Source organism: Ceratotherium simum, chromosome 12 (genome assembly GCF_057802395.1).
Source record: "Ceratotherium simum simum isolate JZ-2026a chromosome 12, ASM5780239v1, whole genome shotgun sequence".
Lineage (NCBI taxonomy): Eukaryota > Metazoa > Chordata > Mammalia > Perissodactyla > Rhinocerotidae > Ceratotherium > Ceratotherium simum.
The window spans coordinates 49,784,450-49,804,376 of record NC_141911.1 but is presented as its reverse complement, the minus strand read 5'-3'; the positions used below and the strand labels follow the sequence as shown (position 1 = coordinate 49,804,376).

Sequence of the window (19,927 nt, the reverse complement as noted above, 5' to 3'; positions counted from 1 at the left end):
GAAAGGAACGCGTTGCCTGGTTTCAAAGTTTGTAACTGTGTACACAGAACGCATTTGTGGGATCCTTAGCGCACCCTGCCTCATTTCTGCTGCACTTAGAGCCCAGTGAAATAGACGAATATGCTTTATCACTCTCATACACCAACCAGGACTTTTATGAAAATTGATTTGATAACCCTCCCCCAAATAATAACTACTTTCCCCCTCTGTTTTAGGATGCAATTTGTTTTGGCCCAAATGGTTGGCGCTCCTGGAGGGGGCGTGGGGGGGGTAGGTGTGAGGGTTATGTTCCCTAGAGATTGCTTCTCCCTTCCGATTCCAGCAATGGCGGGGGCTGGGGGGGCCGTCGAGGGAAGCAGTATACACGGTATTCTGCACTTCAAAGAGGTCGTCAACCTCACCACCGAGGCTGTTATTTATTTAATATGGCCTCGCTAATTTCTGGGGTCTACCGAAAGGAGAGTGAAAAAGAAAAGGCAAAGGGGAAAAAATCTGCTCGAGTCCAGCAAGGCAGGAAGTAAATCGGTTACATTTAAAGAGGCATTTTTAAAAGGCAAATTTAAAGTGTTTTGCTTTGTGGGCGACGGGGTGAGGCTGTTTAACGGTTCCACGGTAAGGACGCAAAGACGACAATTAATCCCAATATCTGAATCTTGGCCCCAAACTAAACGCTCTTGCAATTGCCCTTGGCTGGGGCCACCCGGAGGGAGGCGGACGGCCGGGCTCGGGTCTGCTCTTCCCGGCAGACCTCCCCAACGTCACCCCGCGGGTCCCGGGGCGCCTCAGAAACTAGAAGCCAGAGAGGCGAGACCTCTAGAGGACCCGGGCCGGCGTCGCCGGCGCGGACACAGGCCTCGGCGACCCGAGAAATCCTGCAGAGCCCCCAACAGGCGAGCCCTGCCGAAGGAGAGCTCCAAAGAATTCTCTGGCTTGCCCTACGCTGCTTTCGCCGCTAGGAGACGCCTGTAACCCACGTTTGCAGAGAGCGAGTTCCCCGTTCAAACACAACTGCTACCAAAAAAAAAAAAAAAAAAAAAGGTAGCGCAAGCGTTACAGTGGATGCAGTGATTATTTACAGGCAAATCTGGCCATCTCGCCACGTTCTCATCTCCACCTCTGGAAGCTCTCTGGCTCTCAGCAAACGCTCCAAGTCTGCTCACACTTCGTCTACATTTTGAGAGCACAAACCCTCTTCCCCAAATTCTGGATCTGCACTGTCATTCAGCCGCATGTCTCTCACACGTAAACACGCGCGCACACACACAAGTGTTTCCATACGTACAAATGAAAACATTAGAAAATTACCGTCATTTAAAAAATGCTTCAGGATTCTGATGAGTCAGCTTGAAGAGCTCAAAACATTTCATTTCAATCCTGCAGATGTAAGGAAAGAGCAGCGGGGGGAGGGGTAGAAAGTACAGATGCAATGCCGTGTTAATATTCAGATACACTCGAATCTCCTTTTCATTGATCCACAGGTCCTTTTATAAACTGCCGCTCCATTCTCAGCTGCAGACGTGATGCTAAAATCATTTTAACTGCGGCGGTTTTCGCTTGGCTTTGGCCAGTCGTCAATTTACTGCAGCTGGAAAAGGATTAGCCATTTTTGCTGGCATCCTTTCCTTCCAAATGCTCAAAGGCAGGACCCATCTCCAGGAAAGAGCCCAGAGGGGGCGGGGGGCAGGGCAGTAGACACGCGCTCGCGGGACTCGCGGGGGCATGCCTCAGTCTGCAGTCACGCCCGTGAACACACGCCCTCCTGCATTCCCTGCCAGGAGGGAACGGCAACGTACCTGGGGGTCGGGGAAATGACTCTCCTTTTCCCGCAGGTTGTGGCGGTATTACTCTCGGGTCATTCACTACCAGGAAGCCGCAAGGGACCTTCTTATCTTGTCATAAGGAGACTGAACAGGGGCTGCTTTAATGAATAAACGATCCCCTACAGCCCATTAATGAATATAAAATTATGTTTTGTAAATCTTTTCCTGGAGAAGTGACATTCAAGCCACTCGCTGGCATTGAAGAGTTCGCGCTATATTTTAACTTCATAAGAACTGGGTGCGTGGATGCGCCGCTTTGCCCTTGCGCCTCGGGAGTGGGGACTCAGAGCTGGTCAAACACATCCTTCTAGACCCGGGAGGGCGTGGGGACGGGGGCTCCATTGGGGCTTATACAGAGCCGTGTACCGGGCCAGGGAGGATGGATGTGAGCACCGTGAATACAAGCGCGTTGGCGGACACCCGCAGCGGCACACACTCGGACCCCGCATGTGCACGGCCCTGCCCCCCGCACCCCGCACCCCCACCCCATCTGCCTGCGTTCGCCGCCGCCCCGCTGTCCTCATCCAGTGCGCTTGCCCCAAGCTGGGCAAGAATCTGTGTCCCGGTCTAGCACGCGGGCGGGGTGGGAGGATCTCCAGTTGTCAGAAAAAGCAGAAAATAGCCTGTGCGCGCTGCCGCTGAGTAGCCCTTGGCGAGGTGAGGCGCAGGGATGTCCGGGGCTCGTTGCAGCGCCTGGCGGTGCTCGGTGCCCAACGCCCGCGAGTCGGGCGTTAGGCTGGGGGGCTCAAAGGCAGAGCTCAAATGAAAGTCCTCAGTCATTGATCAAAGCGCTCACAGCTCAAACTAGGTCCCCAAGAGAATTAATCTGTTTGGTAAGAATGCCGTGGATGTACCTTTAGGAAGGGAAGAGGCAAATCTAACGCGTCTGCACGTCTATAGGAGCCGCCAGCCCGCATCCCTTGGCGTGAATCCTCGGCTTTTCAAGACCCACCTCCGCCCCATACTCAACTGCTTCACTGTTTTTCCACACGGCCCCTTCAGACCCTCATGCTTGGTTTGACACAGGCCATATTATATCCGTTTTTTAAATGTCCTGCCAATCTCTACCCGAATCCCTAAATTGGGTAACCCCTGCCAATTAGTGGCTCCTCTGCAACTTTTTCCCGTTCTCGGTGATTTATTTCCACGATCAATAGCAAGGAAAATACCTTAAAGGAAAAAGAATGTCAGCGTCATTGGAAACCCCCGCTCCTGGGAGAGGATACCGCTGCTGTTGCTATTATGTTTTCGCGTTTGCTGATGCAAACAGGGGAACCTCTCTATTCCCTCTCCATTACCTGCGGCTGGGGACTGGGAACTTTCCGCGGCAGAGTCCCCAGCTAGCGCCTCGGGACCTGCCGGGCTGTTCCTGCTCTCACACTCACACTTACCCCTGCCGCCCGGGCGCGGGTTCTGGCCAGCCCCGCCCGGCAGCCGGGTGACGCGCCTACTTGACGGCCAGTTCGGCCAATTAGCGGTGTCTCGGTGGGTGGTGCTCCTCAGCGATTGGTTGGCAGAATGAGGGCGCTGCGTAAAAGCAGAGAAGCGGAGCGCTCGGAGCTCAGAAACTGCCAGCCGAGATCGCAGGCTTTGGGGCTGAGGCAGGAGGAGGAAAGGAGTGGAAGGAAGAGAGCTTAGAGGGAAAGAGGCTTGGGAAGGAAACAGCAGGAAAGAAACTGCTCATCACACTTACAGAGAGGCAAATGACCGTGGAGATGAGGACAGAGAGAGACAAGACTATGAAAGGCAAAAAATACAAATAGAGCGAAAGAGGAAAAAATGCCAAGAAGAACATCCATCCGGAGAAATGAAGAGAATGAAAGTTTTATGCTGCAGAGCCATTCTATGCTCTTCCGCCACAAAATTCTCTCGCTGTTTTTAAGCCCTTGTGCATTTGCCAGCCGTTGACATTAAGAGGCATGTTCAGCGGTGCCAGCAGCATCTCCTCTTCCTTCTCCTCTTCCTCTTCATCTTCCTCCTCCTCCTTTTCCTCCTCCTCCTTCTCCTCCCATCAGCAAGAAGACAAACCGAGGACAGTCTTGAAATATCGAAATTTCCTCCTTGGGATTTGCCAGCGCCGCGTTGCGCCAAGATTGTCGGAATAAAGGACGCTGACTATTGTATTATTATTTTATTAATTGGTCAGTGGGAAGATTACAGATGAGGAAAGGGGCCGACTGTCACCCTTCCTGCGCTAAGATTGAAAAATGAGGCTGAATTGGGGGAAGCCCTAAAATGAAGCGAAAGGAATAAGATTTTTAAGGACAGAAAGCCACAGGAGCCCCCCCCCCCCCACATAGCGCACTTTTATTTGTATTTTTTTGATTTTTTTTTTTCGTGGTGGTGGGGGAGGTGATTGGGTGGCTGACTGGCTGCGGGAAGCTGCTTCCTTTCCCTTTGGAGATGATTGTGCTATTATTCTTTGCCTTGCTCTGGATGGTGGAAGGAGTCTTCTCCCAGCTTCACTACACGGTGCAGGAGGAGCAGGAACATGGCACTTTCGTGGGGAATATCGCTGAAGATCTGGGCTTGGACATTACAAAACTTTCGGCTCGCAGGTTTCAAACGGTGCCCAACTCGCGGACCCCTTACTTGGACCTCAACCTGGAGACCGGGGTGCTGTACGTGAACGAGAAGATCGACCGCGAGCAAATCTGCAAGCAGAGCCCCTCCTGCGTCCTGCACCTGGAGGTCTTCCTGGAGAACCCCCTGGAGCTGTTCCGGGTGGAGATCGAGGTGTTGGACATCAATGACAACCCCCCCTCCTTTCCGGAGCCGGACCTGACGGTGGAGATCTCTGAGAGCGCCACGCCGGGCACCCGCTTCCCCTTGGAGAGCGCATTCGACCCAGACGTGGGCACCAACTCCTTGCGCGACTACGAGATCACCCCCAACAGCTACTTCTCCCTGGACGTGCAGACCCAGGGGGATGGCAACCGATTCGCCGAGCTGGTGCTGGAGAAGCCGCTGGACCGAGAGCAGCAAGCGGTGCACCGCTATGTGCTGACCGCGGTGGACGGGGGAGGAGGGGGAGGAGGAGGAGAAGGAGGGGGAGGCGGCGGGGGAGGGGGCCTGCCCCCCCAGCAGCAGCGCACCGGCACGGCCCTACTCACCATCCGAGTGCTGGACTCCAACGACAATGTGCCCGCCTTCGACCAACCCGTCTACACTGTGTCCCTACCAGAGAACTCACCGCCGGGCACGCTCGTGATCCAGCTCAACGCCACAGACCCAGATGAAGGCCAGAATGGCGAGATCGTGTACTCCTTCAGCAGCCACATTTCGCCCCGGGCGCGAGAGCTCTTCGGACTCTCCCCGCGCACCGGCCGGCTGGAGGTGAGCGGCGAGCTGGACTATGAAGAAAGCCCGGTGTACCAAGTGTACGTACAAGCCAAGGACCTGGGCCCCAATGCCGTGCCCGCTCATTGCAAGGTGCTAGTGCGAGTGCTGGATGCTAACGACAACGCGCCAGAGATCAGCTTCAGCACCGTGAAGGAGGCGGTGAGCGAGGGCGCGGCGCCCGGCACGGTGGTGGCCCTGTTCAGCGTGACCGACCGCGACTCAGAGGAGAATGGGCAGGTGCAGTGTGAGCTGCTGGGGGATGTGCCATTCCGCCTCAAGTCTTCCTTCAAGAACTACTATACCATCGTGACCGAGGCCCCCCTGGACCGAGAGGCGGGGGACTCCTACACCCTGACGGTGGTGGCTCGGGACCGGGGCGAGCCGGCGCTCTCCACCACTAAGTCGATCCAGGTGCAAGTGTCAGATGTGAACGACAACGCACCGCGGTTCAGCCAGCCGGTCTACGACGTGTATGTGACCGAGAACAACGTGCCCGGCGCCTACATCTACGCGGTGAGCGCCACGGACCGCGATGAGGGCGCCAACGCCCAGCTAGCCTACTCTATCCTCGAGTGCCAGATCCAGGGCATGAGCGTCTTCACTTACGTGTCCATCAACTCCGAGAACGGCTACTTGTACGCCCTGCGCTCCTTCGACTACGAGCAGCTCAAGGACTTCAGCTTTCAGGTGGAAGCCCGGGACGCTGGAAGCCCCCAGGCGCTGGCTGGCAACGCCACTGTCAACATCCTCATCGTGGATCAGAACGACAACGCCCCTGCCATCGTGGCGCCCCTACCTGGGCGCAACGGGACTCCGGCGCGAGAGGTGCTGCCCCGCTCGGCGGAGCCGGGTTACCTGCTGACGCGTGTGGCCGCGGTGGACGCAGACGACGGCGAGAACGCCCGGCTCACCTACAGCATTGTGCGGGGCAACGAAATGAACCTTTTCCGCATGGACTGGCGCACCGGGGAGCTCCGCACAGCGCGCAGGGTGCCAGCCAAGCGCGACCCCCAGCGGCCTTACGAGCTGGTGATCGAGGTGCGCGACCATGGGCAGCCGCCCCTGTCCTCCACCGCCACCCTGGTGGTGCAGCTGGTGGATGGCGCTGTCGAGCCCCAGGGCGGGGGCGGGGGCGGGGGCGCGGGGTCAGGGGAGCATCAGCGCCCCAGCCGCTCCGGCGGCGGGGAGACCTCGCTGGACCTCACCCTCATCCTCATCATCGCGCTGGGCTCGGTGTCCTTCATCTTCCTGCTGGCCATGATCGTGCTTGCCGTGCGTTGCCAAAAAGAGAAGAAGCTCAACATCTACACGTGTCTGGCCAGTGATTGCTGCCTCTGCTGCTGTTGCTGTGGCGGTGGAGGCTCGACCTGCTGCGGCCGCCAAGCCCGGGCACGCAAGAAGAAACTCAGCAAGTCGGACATCATGCTGGTGCAAAGCTCCAACGTACCCAGTAACCCGGCCCAAGTGCCCGTGGAGGAGTCCGGGGGCTTTGGCTCCCACCACCACAACCAGAACTACTGCTACCAGGTCTGCCTGACCCCTGAGTCCGCCAAGACCGACCTGATGTTCCTTAAGCCCTGCAGCCCTTCGCGGAGTACGGACACTGAGCACAACCCCTGCGGGGCCATCGTCACCGGCTACACAGACCAGCAGCCCGACATCATCTCTAACGGAAGCATTTTGTCCAACGAGGTAAGGCTGAAGCGAAAGGACCACCATCTGTCATCTCCTCCATCTGAAAGCCTCCTCTAGCCCGGCCCTTGTATCTCTGGTGCACTGTGTATTTATTTTTAGGATATTAGCTTATTTGTGTCTCTGTGGGGTCAGAAATGGGAGGTCACCCGATCCCACCCCTTCGTGTGTAACCTAAACTTCGTGTTGTCCCTAATTTTCCGCGATCCACCCCGCTACGTTTATTTTCATTCCCTCCTCTTGGTGCTTTGCCACCTTGGATCTTCCTTCTTCCCTCTGGCATCTTTCCTTGAAAATCCTAACCCCCTCTCAGTCCTTTCCCTTCTCAGAAATCTGGGGGTAAAGGGCAATGTGCGCGGGCGGAGGGTGGGGGGGAAGAGGGAAATGCGGTGGAGGGACTTTCTGGCACTGGCAAAGGTCTTATTCTCTTTGCGTTTGTCCCAGGCATTAATAAAGTTAATTCTGTTTTGCTTTGTTTATCGATGCTTTCAGTCGCGTGTAAAAAGTAAGCTATAGATTGTTTAACTTTGCACAGTTGTCTAAACTCGAATGCATGTTTTAGTGAATGAGTTATCAGATCCTGGTCCTCTGAACTCGGGTTGTAGAAAAGCCTTCAGTTCTGCTCTGGACAGCATTTACAGACGCTCTTGAAGCCGAACGCCCACACAGTGTGAATTTGAATGAAGTTGCTTTGGCACAAACCCCTGTAAGGGTAAACTAACGAAAGGCTTAAACAATTGTTGTCTTAAATATCTCTCTTAACTGATACTAACTTTCTTGCCACTGTTTTCTATAAATCACTGCTGTTGGCTTTCTTCATCAAAGAATTTGGCTTGTCAATTCCGATTTCTATTTAAAAGATGGAGAAGTGGCCAAGTTGAAAGGAGGGAGGGAAGGGGAGAAGAGAGTTGACTGATGTAAAAGAAAAAAAAAATTTGGACCGGAAAAGGTGTGTGGATGGTGGAGGGGGGGAGGAGAACGCAGAGGGCTTTTGGAAGGGGAAAAGAATTGGGGAGGGAGGGAGGATTATGAAGTCTTTTCTTGGCAGGTTATTTTATTTATTTGAGTCTTAGATATTATTAATTGACTTTCGTGAATATTTGTACAGCTCATTTGTATCTTAAGCACATTTTGAAAATAAACAACAAAATAATTCCATAAAATATCCCAACTTTTTGCTTATTGAGCGTGCTGTTTTTCTTGTGTCAACCAGTATGCACCTAAACACTTTTTTAGGCCTCTGAAAAAATGCCTGCAGAGTACAACCAGGTTGACTCTATTAGAGACAATAGTTTATGAGCCCTAGCTATGAGGTCATTTGCATTCTCTCCTTTAAAAAAAACCCCACACATTTAAAATTGGCCTTTTATTTCTGCATTTTTTTTTTTTACCTGTACTGGAAGTCTAGATGGCAGTGTCTCTGCAAATCTCCCTGCCCTTACCCAGCAATCACCAGGGTGAGGTTTTAGGACAGCTTGGAAACTCATAAAAATGTACACAATTACTTAAGGTAGAATTAGCTCCTAACCTCAAAAGCAGAGTGTTAGTTAAACCCTTAGCTTTCAAATGCTCTTGATTTATTTATTTTTTTTCTAGACTAAACACCAGCGAGCAGAGCTCAGCTATCTAGTTGACAGACCTCGCCGTGTTAACAGGTATGGACTCTTTTTTTTTTCTTTCCTAGCTTGGTGTATGGACGATTTACTATCTACTAAAAGTAGGAATTAGGTATATTATTCAATATTGAAATATAAAAAGTATCAAGTATTTCCAATTAAGGCAGGACATAAATACCGATTATGTTGGGTTTCCTAGACAACGCATTAAAATATGAATATATTTCCTTTATATACAACTTAATAAATATATTTGAGTATTTTGTCAGCATACACTCCTACACTGCCTCTGACAGTCTTTCTATTTCAGGTGTATATATACATTTGTTTTAGGAAAATGATATAAACACATACTTAGCTCCAATCATAAAATAATGCCTAAACTTTACATACCTTAAGGGCTCAAACTGATTGCTAACGTTCAATTTTAAAAAGTTAGGCTTAAGTTTATGAAAAGTAGCTTTATGCAGAAATAAAGCCAACAGAGAGGTCTGTGAATCTGCAGCACCATTGGTGACCATGTGGTGGCAGAAGAATGTTTTCTGTGTTTCTTCACCTTTTTTATTCTAATATTCATATTTTTGTACTTCTAGTTCTGCATTCCAGGAAGCTGACATAGTAAGCTCTAAGGATAGCGGTCATGGAGACAGTGAACAGGGAGATAGTGACCACGATGCCACCAACCGCGGCCAGTCAGCTGGTAAGTGTGATCAAAGGGCAATCTAAATGCTGGCTTTTATACTTTTTTTTTTTTTTTTTACTAAATCTACGAAAGATGGTTTTTCAGTTTATTTTTGGTAACTGTACAGAAAGACAGTGTCGTCCTATGTTGAAAATTGTATACTCACAGAAGATTGTAAAAATTTAATATTCCTTTGGAAAGTCAGAGTAAAATTCAGTGTAGAATATAAAATATTTCTTCCTTATGTAATGTTCTTTAATGGTTTTATGTTGCATACAAGAAGCCATAGATCTCTCACCGGGTCTAGTCTCCAGTCTTCAGTCAATTAATGTATTATTAGACTTGTTTATGGATGAGGTAACTGAAGATGAATGAAATTGATAGACCTGCACAAGGTCACAAGAGGATAAGTGGATGATTGGGGACTAGAATCCAAATTTCTTGCTTTCCAGAGCAATGCATTTTGCACACCACTGAATATTGAATGAGAGAAGGAATGGTGATTAAAAGTCATGAATAGGTTGAAAGCAGGATTTCCAACCCTGGGTTCTTAGGCTTTAGGACATAGGTAAACATTTGATAATGTATATTTTCTGAAGTGTCCTAGGTTTTCTCATGTTTTCAACAGGGTCCATGACTTATCAAATTTGAACTCTGTGTATATTTGTATGTGGGCTTAATGGTAGTCACTGATGGGGTTGCAATGTGATACATATATATATATATATGTATATATATTTTTTAAGGAAGACCGGCTCTGACCTAACATCTATTGCCAATCCTCCTCCTTTTTTTTTTTTTTTCTCCCAAAGACCCAGTAGATAGTTGTATGTCATAGTTGCACATCCTTCTAGTTGCTGTATGTGGAACGTGGCCTCAGCATGGCCGGAGAAGCAGTGCGTCGGTGCACGCCCAGGATCCGAACCCGGGCCGCCAGTAGCGGAGCGCGTGCACTTAACTGCTAAGCCCCAGGGCCGGCCCATGATACATATATTTTACTTTACTTTTTTCTATATGAATTTAACCTTTACATTTTATAGGGTCCTAACAACTCTAATTACTAATACTTAAAGAAAACACTTACAAGAAGTAAAATATGTACCTTAAAATAATGAAAATAATTTCATAAAATTTGAGTTTTCTTTCCACTTCATTTGCACTTCAACTATGAAGGGTGCTTGTTGAATTGTTTTTACTTCTTCTTTTTCCATTGAATTTTGTGTTTATCTGACACATAAGCAAACAGAAAGGGGAGCCACCTTGTCTAACTACTAACAATGTCCATCATTGGACCCTCCCTGGGTTCAACTCCATTCGCTTGAGATTTGGGCTTTACGGGTTAATGATCTAACCATAGAGTGATAGCGTCCTCATTTTCAAAGTTATGCTGGTCCTGGAGAGCACCCAATCCTTAACACACTTGGTGGACCTCGAACAGTGCTGAGGCAGTGTGTCAAAGGGCAGTACACGCCCCATGGTCGCCTGGCAGCAGTGGCTGCTGCAAGCCACTCACTTGGCTAATGTGTGCTGTGTCTGAGGCTGCCTTAGCCTTGGGAAACGCAGGCAGGATGAGGGGAAAAAAGACTGCTCAAGGGTCTCTTTATATTGCTGCAAGTCATTAATATGCAGACCTAATGAGACTTGAGAACTGCCAAGAATCCCCGGAGGTCCCTGCCCCTTGCGGGCCTTCACGCTAAGTGAACAGAGCATCTATTTAGTGTCTGGGAACCTGACAACAAACCAGATCTTGCCAGAAGTTTATATTTGAGTACAAAGTCCCTTTCATTTTTGGCCTATATATGGCATATGATTTATTGTTATCTTTAAAAAGCTGTACATTTAGAATTGCTCATTCCTATTCTTTTCTCAGAGTTTCGAATATAACAGCCTTTTAAAACTTTTAAAACAAAATGTTTAATATTTTAAAAAGAGTATCCACTGCATGTTTCCTTGGATGAATTTTATCCCTTTCTCACTCCCCCACTTCGTTTTTTTTCTGTAGCACGCCAATCTCAATGAACATTTCAATTAGCTTAGTCCCTTAGACATAATGAGCCATAATAACCTAACCGAAGAAAGAGAAACGAATAAACATCTACAAAAAGTGCTAAATTTGGAAGATGAATGGGAATATATTCTTATCAATGCGCCTTCCTAGTAGCTATTTTATTGCACAGGCACTCAGTGTTGCCATTTTGGTAATGTTTCTTTCAAATTATTTGAGATGTCGGTGCATTACAAGGAAAATTAAAATGCTAAATTGTGTTTTGGAAAATATTTTTAAAAAGCGAGACAGTTTATATTTTTCTTTATCAAAATGGCAACCTTTTCTCCTCTCTCTAAGTTCTTAAACATGTAAAAGTATTACAGAATTAACAATATATTTTTGTAGTTCATTAGCCATTATAGGGTAGCCACAGAGTATTGGGCACAATAATTGCTGTTTTAAAATTGCAGTAACACACTTGTATTAAGAAGTGATGGCACCTTTGTGTGCTGAATTGCAATCAGATTTAATATGTCTAATTTTATTGCAAGAATTAAAGTGTTTCCTTTTTTAAGTATAAAACGCTAAATGCACAGAATTAAAATGCATTTACTTCATGACTTTTTTCCAGTCCATGCTGATATTGTGTACTATAAACCTCACACCAAGTAGCTAGAATATTTCCCCAAAGTTAAGCCCATTCCAGGTAAATGAGTACATCTGTTTTATTTCCTTGTAAAGCCGGGTACTAATGATGTTCCAATTTTGGAACATTTAGGAACTATTGTTCATAGCACATCTATTTCCAGGTTTAGGACATGAAAAAATTTCACACTAATAAGCAAATCTCACTCAGCTCAATTTTAAGGGGAAAAACAGATTATCAAGGAAAAATAGCACTGGAAAGATATAGATTCTGAATTCTCTCCTTTAGTTTGAACTTCATTCCATATTACGATATACACCATTTTGCTTAGTGCTTCACCTGTTTAAACTTCCTAACTTTTTCTTTATTCCCACTTTCTTTTTCTATGTTAGCATTACTTTGTATGTATTTATTTAGATATGCCTTCTGTTTATTCTTCTATGAATAGTTTTCTTTTTTGTTCCCCCTCCCAACACACCCCCCACTTGTTTTTCTCCTTTCTAAGCCATTTGCGGTCACCAATTCTGTTCATAGAAGGGCTTTAAACACGGAGGCAGCTGCACGGAGAATCACATAAGCTTGTTCAGTTTTCCACTGCACCTGGCTCCATGTGTGAAATCCTTCGGCTTGACCACTGCTCGCGGGCACTTTCTTTCTATAGCCTTGTCAAGGTGCTTTCCGTTTTTTTCAGCACACTATTGATGTATTGGTTAGATATGGCAGAAGTCCAAGGAGATGTGGTAAATGCATGCATAAACCTTCACAAGAGGAAAAACTGACTAATCACAGCTTAAATAGCCAAAATAAAGTCAAACTGGACTTAAAAGAAACATATTTTCAATTTTGTTTATTATATCATTCGATTAAAAGATAGACTTTTTCTCTAATTTAGAAGACTGATACAACATTTTTAGTTGTATATTCTTAAATATTTTAATATTATTGGAGGTAGATCGAAGGAGATCTATTTAGTTGTAAGAAGCTTTTTTTTTTCATTTATTAAAGACTTGCAATGTCAATAGTAGCATTAATTATGAATTTTTTTAATAATTGTGCCTTCTTAAAATGTATGTTGAAGAACAGAACCCTAATAAGGGTTGATTCAGTTACTGTTATTTGTTATAGTTTACCTGAAAATTGTCAAATTTCTCTTCTGGTTAATTTTTCTTTCAGTTATAAAGGAACTGAGCTTCTAATTGTGTTTATTTCTTAACTAATTATTAGGAGATTTATACATGATGCATGGTCAAAATTTGGCCATAAATTAAAAAGTAAAGTGATTTGCATTGTCATTATTTTCAAACAAGGAGATAAAGTACATCATGAAATGTATTAAACCATTACACTACTACTACAATATCAATAAGAGAATTCTTGTTTTATCATAAAATACCAATTTCCCTTTCTCAACTCCAGTAAGAATTTAGATACTGGCAATTAGCTCTGGCTTTGTGAATAAAGTGAATTTACACCATCGTTTGCAAAGTTTATTCAAGTTTCTTGTGAAAATCTGAGCTACAACTTAATAATGCAAAGAGATTTATAATTAGAAAAAATATATAAGATAAAATGTTGAGAGAAAATGGGGGAAAATACATACATTTTGAAAGATGATAGATAGGGAGAAAGGTTTGATATGTACGTTTTGATTTTTTTTTAAATCTTCCCCAAAACCATATTATTCTAAAAATTATAGCAATTTTTGTAGTTAGAGTTAATATCTCCTAGTTTTCTGCTGCTAAATGGTGAAAGGAAGACTGAAAATTTCCTCAAAATATTGAGTGTTGATTTTCTTTAAAAGTAATCTATTATATTTTGAAAAAAATAAACTTTTTTTTGTGAAGGCTTGGTGCAAGAGAAATAAATGTACATGTAATTTTATATTATTACATTAGTCAGAAAATAGCACAAATTGAATACAAGTATATTTTTGAAATCACAATTTGTTCTCAGTGGTAATATCACTGCCTCTGACTATAAGGGACAAGTTACTTGCCAGTTAAAAAAGATGTATTTTAAAATTTGTCTAAATATATCTTTGCATAACAGCCAGTCTATCACGTCAGCTGTCATGCCTTGTAGAACAGATTATTTCTGAGAAGCAAAAAAAATAAATAACGAGGAGAAGAAATTGCAAGTAAAATATATATGTTGAAGTGTTTCTTAGAAATTACCAAAACTTCAAAGCTGAAGTTTGGCCTGTATTTTTTTGCTATACAAATTTCACAGGTTCTAAAGTAAGAGCATTTGAGTAAGGAAAAAAAGATCAAGTTAAACTTATTTTCTCTTGGGCCTTCAATTTGAGCCAGTAAAAAATTCCAAGAGCAATGTGAAAGGTATGCCTTTTAATATGTCACATGTCCTGTAATACCTGGCATTCCTGTGCATCAGGTAGTCATTTATCACAGCGAAACCTAAATACACCTCTACTTATTTGGTCATTAAAATAATATAGTTAACGGGACTAGTGATAAGTGAAAAAAGGTAAAATAATGTTAGTCTTTCAATGGCTCCCTAAGGTGAGGACTGGTAATGGGAAAAATTTATTTGGTTCTCAAACTATATATCTAAAAGAAAAATTTAGAAAAATCCATTTTCAATGAATGTTTCTGTTACTTATTTGAAATCCATTGAGGTACTATTTATGGTTTTTTTTTTCGGTGAGGAAGAGTGGCCCTGAGCTAACATCTGTTGCCGATCTTCCTCTTTTTGCTTGAGGAAGATTGCCACTGATCTAACATCTTTGCCAATCTTCCTCTATTTGTATGTGGGACACTGCCACAGCATGGTTTGATGGGCGGTGTGTAGGTCGGCGTCCAGGATCCGAACCTGCGAACCCCGGGCTGTCAAAGCAGAGCATGGGAACTTAACCACTACACCACCGGGCCAGCCCCCCTATTAATGTTATTTTTAAAATTTTTGTTTTTATGTCTGATATTTTCCTCATGCTTGTTTTGTCAGTAAAACTGGTGAAACATATTCACCCACAATTTGTACCACCTTGCCTTTCATTCTAGTTATATAAAGCTGTGTATTATTACTATGGGAATTCCACTTTAAAAGGATTAGTTCATAAATTTATTAAGAACATTACTTACAAGTTTTTTTTCCCTTCAGGCAAGTAACATTGTTCTTCCAACACAAAACTTTCTCATATTCCTCATTTTTCCTGTTATGTGCATGATATGTTTCTCATACCACTTCTCAACTCATGAGAACTTTATTACATCATCTAAGGAAATTTTAACTAGCTTCTAATAAATAAACTAAGCAGAAAACCATACACTTTGAGAGAAGAAAATGGGCACAATTGAGTATAAACTACCCATAAAAATAAGTTCTACTAAAAGTACCTTCTAACATAATCAAACATCTTAATAATAATGTTGAGAGACTAGTTTATTAAAATTTTTCTGTGTGAAATTATCATATACCAAATTATAAGAGCACTTGGTACAAGTGCTCAAAAGAATGTGATAGGTTGTTAATGGTCTCATGTGGTATATTTAAAATGATATTTGTCAGTCATGTGAGGAAAAATTTTATTAATTCCAATATTTGCATCAGTACCCATCTTTATCAGGATCCACTAATACAATTCTATCTTAATATTTGAATTAATTCTGTCAACTTCAAATTTAATTTAACAAATTTATTTTTAAAATAAATAATTGCTTATAATAATTTTATTATTAATGGTAGTTCCATCTATCAAAAAAGCCTTTTTATCACCATCACACTATAAATAGGGAACATTTATAGTACAGTGTTTCAAAATACAAATCTGTCTGGTTCTATAGCTTCTACCTACCTCGTACATCAAGGTATATCAGGGACATTCTCCTTCCCTTCCTCTTTTTCTTTCTACATATCTTCTTGCAGAAATGGGATAAAGAACAGAGCTTCTATGGTGTCTAGAGAAACACTGATGTGTTTTACATGCTGTTCTTTGTCGGGTTCCTTATCCGAGCTTCAGCTCACGTTTACGTTCCTCAACAGTTCACTGACCAGTAATTTACTTCCAGGCTTATGCATGATAATTATCAATGGAATGTTATAATCAAAGTCAGACTTAGCATTATACATAGTTTAATTTAAAATAAAAAAGTTATTATAAAGTGAGATTAATATATGATAAGAAGCTTGGTGTTATTTCTTTAAACATAATCTACGTAACTGGCTGCTCTTAATTCTAAAATTCTTGTGGGTAATCTAGAGAGTTAATAATTTTGAAAAATTATTTTCTTTATTTTATATAAACAGATGTTAACATTTACACATCAACAGGTAAATTAGTATGTGACGGAATACCATCAGGAATTTAAAAACTAAAACTTGTTCAAGAGCTAAAATCATTGATGATATTTATGGAAGAAACAATTGTGTTCATTAAATAGATATTACTCTGTTGTTTAAAAAAAAAAATCCCTAGTTTTTCCAGACTAGGCATGCATTTGAGAGTTTCTTATATACATACTAATCATACTTTGGTTATTTCAAATTGATCCTATTTTAAAACGTATTCAATAAATGTCTTACTATGTTTAGAAAAACATTAACATGCGATTTTGGTTTATGTACTTGTTTTTCTGCATAGTGCTATTTATCAAAATGAATATCAAATAGTATTCTATAGTGCTCAAAAATTGTTATGCTTTGCTTTTGAAACACAATGAGCTTTCCTGAGTCATAAACAGATAATATTTAATGGTCTTGTCAATCTATAGGAGACTATGAAACTCGAAGATGTCATTTGAAATCTTGGTATTCTAGGATTAGCAAGCAAACAGTTCTGTGTTGACTAGGACAAGTGTTTTCCAGTATAGAACAAGCAATAAGGTATTTGTCAATAGTATCTGCAGCTGATTCACATTGCACTTGGTTACCTTGGTTTCACTAATTACAGTCATTTGTTCTGGATTTGTCTAAGGTGGTAAATGATAAGTGGTTTATAGTAAGAAGGGCTACCTGAGTGTCATTGAGAAATACCTTTTAGAAAGTCATCTTCTAGAAACCTAAGAAAACAGGTTCTTGGCCGCTTATGAAATCTTGTTTCATTCTTGTTATTTACTGGCTTATCAGTATGTATGCCATAAATGTCAGGTGACTTATCATCATTAGCGATTATGGATTGTGAAGGCTTTCCATTTGGGTTTTTTCTCTGTTAAGAACTTCACTAGAGATTTTTTTAAATATTCATTCTTTTTCTACTTACCATTTCCTAGTTATTTAAATAATTTAGAGGCAACATTTTTTTCCCAATACCTTGAGTAGTTAAGAAACATCTATCTCAGAGGCCTCTTTGCTGAAAGTCTTACCCTTTACAAAAGACTACAAAGAGATTTTTGGTTCCTGTCAGTTTAAGACAAGAAAAATAAGATGCCTTCACCAATTACTCTTTATGCTGCCTGTAATCATTCATTTCTAAGCAGCTGGTCATGTTGGTGAAGCCTACATCTGTAGTTTCTCTATTTCCTGTTTACAGGTATGGATCTTTTCTCCAACTGCACCGAGGAATGTAAAGCACTGGGTCACTCAGATCGGTGCTGGATGCCTTCTTTTGTCCCTTCTGATGGACGCCAGGCTGCCGATTATCGCAGCAACCTGCATGTTCCTGGCATGGACTCTGTTCCAGACACTGAGGTGTTTGAAACTCCAGAAGCCCAGCCTGGGGCAGAGCGGTCCTTCTCCACCTTCGGCAAAGAGAAAGCCCTTCACAGCACCCTGGAGAGGAAGGAGCTGGATGGACTGCTGTCTAATACACGAGCGCCTTACAAACCACCATATTTGAGTAAGTATTACATACAAGGCTGGATCAAAGTATTCCCTTTGAGGGAATAAAGTTCAACGCACTATTCTTCTTAGTGAAAACAGAGTTTGGGTTGTTTTCAGATACAAGGGTAAAAGTGACTCTTGGATGCAGGCAGCACTTTACTATGGAAAAATGAATATACTTAACAGGAAGACGGGTTGTTAGGACGGAGTTGTTGACAACAATCAAACATAACTTTTGACGTTGTTGAAAACATTTTTCAAATGCTCTTCGTATTTCCTTTGAATATTGCTCTTTTGCTTATTTGATTTCCGTGTGTTTTGAAGGGCTTAATAAGGTGGAAAAACATCTCTAGACACTTGAGTCACTGAGAGATCTCATTTTCTTATCAATGCCAGCATTGGCGTCTAATCATCCTTTTACCATAGTGACATTAAACACGTTAGCCATCACTTCGGCCGTTCCACGTGATTTAGTAATATGTTGGTGTGGATTCAAGTCTCTGATCAGAATTAGAGGAACTATGTGATGGAAGCATATCAATACAGTGATATTCTTCATTTACTTAAAATAATAGTTCTTCTAACATTGTGACATTGATAATTGCACTCAGCTCTTGTAATATTGGGACCATATTATCTAAGTGAATTATTTTATACAACCACTGTGAAAAATAAAAATACTTTGAGATTCTATAGTATATTTCCTTTGAGGATCTTGGTAATGAAATTGTCGCGTTTATTCTCTGCTACATAGGAATCTTTTCCTTTTAGTTAATGGATAAATACCACTGACAATTCAATATTTTGGTCAAACCACATAAACTAATATTTATTAAGGATGAAACTTATAACAACTCAACCAAAAGATGATTTTTATCTTGTATAGAAGATCTGATGTACATGATATTTTCTTACTTTCATCTTCTAGTGCAAAAGAAATCATGGAACCATAAGCTAGAAACAAAAATGAGACAGATTGCAGATGTATCATTTCTTTTATGACTTATGAAATGGGAAGAAAAAAATACTTAAAGAAGAGAAAAAGCTAGAAGAACATATATTTTAGCCCTTATGAATGTAAATGTGAAAGGCATGGGTTGAATGCGCTGAGGCTGTTTACTACTCTGGGCATTGATAATAAGAATAGACAAGTGACATATGGTTAAAGGAGCAAATCTGCCATTGGATATATACACTGTGATGGCAACAATGATCAAATGATGTTTTGTAAAGGATTGTGTTCAGCTTTTCAAATTATTTAGAAATACCATTACCCCAGCATGATATAGTATTTTAGCATTTCAGAACCAAATAATTGTGCTTCTCTATAAATTGTTGATATTTGTTTTGCTTTATTTTTTAAAGTCATAAAATACAAGAAAAGCACAAATGCTTAAGGAAAGGAAAGTATTGAAATGTCTAACATAACTGAGAAGTAATTTGGATGCTAAATCCTAAAGTTTAACTTACACATCTACACACACCAGTGATTTAAAGTAGCCTAAAATCGAATTTTAATAAATGAAGACTATGATGCAGTCTTGGCCCTTAAAACTGAATTCTGGATTTTTAATTTTATTTATTATCAAAAGCCAAGCTTTTCCAAATTTTAAATAGCATATTCTCACTATTGTTTCGCTTAAAGTAAAAATATATATTGTAGAGATACATTATCAATAATTTCAAGGCAAAAATTCAAAGAGTATATGATTCAGAGTAATTCAAATTTGTATTTCTAAATACAAATATTTGCTATTAGGATATATTAACTAATAAGGCTATATCAAATATAGTTAAAAAATCAATTCACCCTCTTAGTGAATACTAGTCTTGATGAAGTTTTCACTTACATATAGAACTGAAATTTTAAACATCGACAAATGTCTTGTCTCCAATGACTAGTTTTTCTTTTTAATTTTAAGATCACAGTAACAATTTTTATTAATAAAAATATTAAAGCTGCAGATATTTTAATGCAAATTTCTCTACTTCTTAAGAATCAAGTGTATTTAACTGAGAAACTTGATTTCAGAGATTATGGAATATGTTAGTAGTTATGTGTGTTGCTAGAAATCAAAGAACACATCTATTATTTTACCAAGAAAATTAAGATTTGTTTGCATATTATCCAGATATATACTAGAATAAATTGATTTTAAATATTCTGTTTTAGCCAGCTCACGCTGCTCAAAATTTAGGGTTTGGGATGAATTGTGATCTGTGTGAAAAATAAGCAGAAATATAGGTATTTTTTGTTGTTTTTACTTATACTCTCCTTAGTTCTTCATATAACTTTAATCACGTGTGAATTTTTTAAATTTCTAGCATTTAATGTCATCTTAGACTCACACAATTATCTTTAAATTT

General features: G+C 42.1%; 1 protein-coding gene across 2 annotated transcripts in view; it reads left to right on the top strand.

The window, feature by feature from the left end:
* Nucleotides 1-3,401: 3,401 nt before the first annotated feature.
* PCDH10 (protocadherin 10) overlaps nt 3,402-19,927 on the top strand; it is a 40,884-nt gene continuing 24,358 nt past the window's right edge. For both annotated transcript variants that reach the window (XM_004426499.3, XM_004426498.3), the window contains exons 1-4: nt 3,402-6,854; nt 8,451-8,509; nt 9,064-9,170; nt 17,271-17,576. In XM_004426499.3, coding sequence (XP_004426556.1) covers nt 4,224-6,854; nt 8,451-8,509; nt 9,064-9,170; nt 17,271-17,576 — 3,103 coding nt within the window. In that variant the 5' untranslated portion in view covers nt 3,402-4,223. The remainder of the gene's footprint in view (nt 6,855-8,450; nt 8,510-9,063; nt 9,171-17,270; nt 17,577-19,927) is intronic.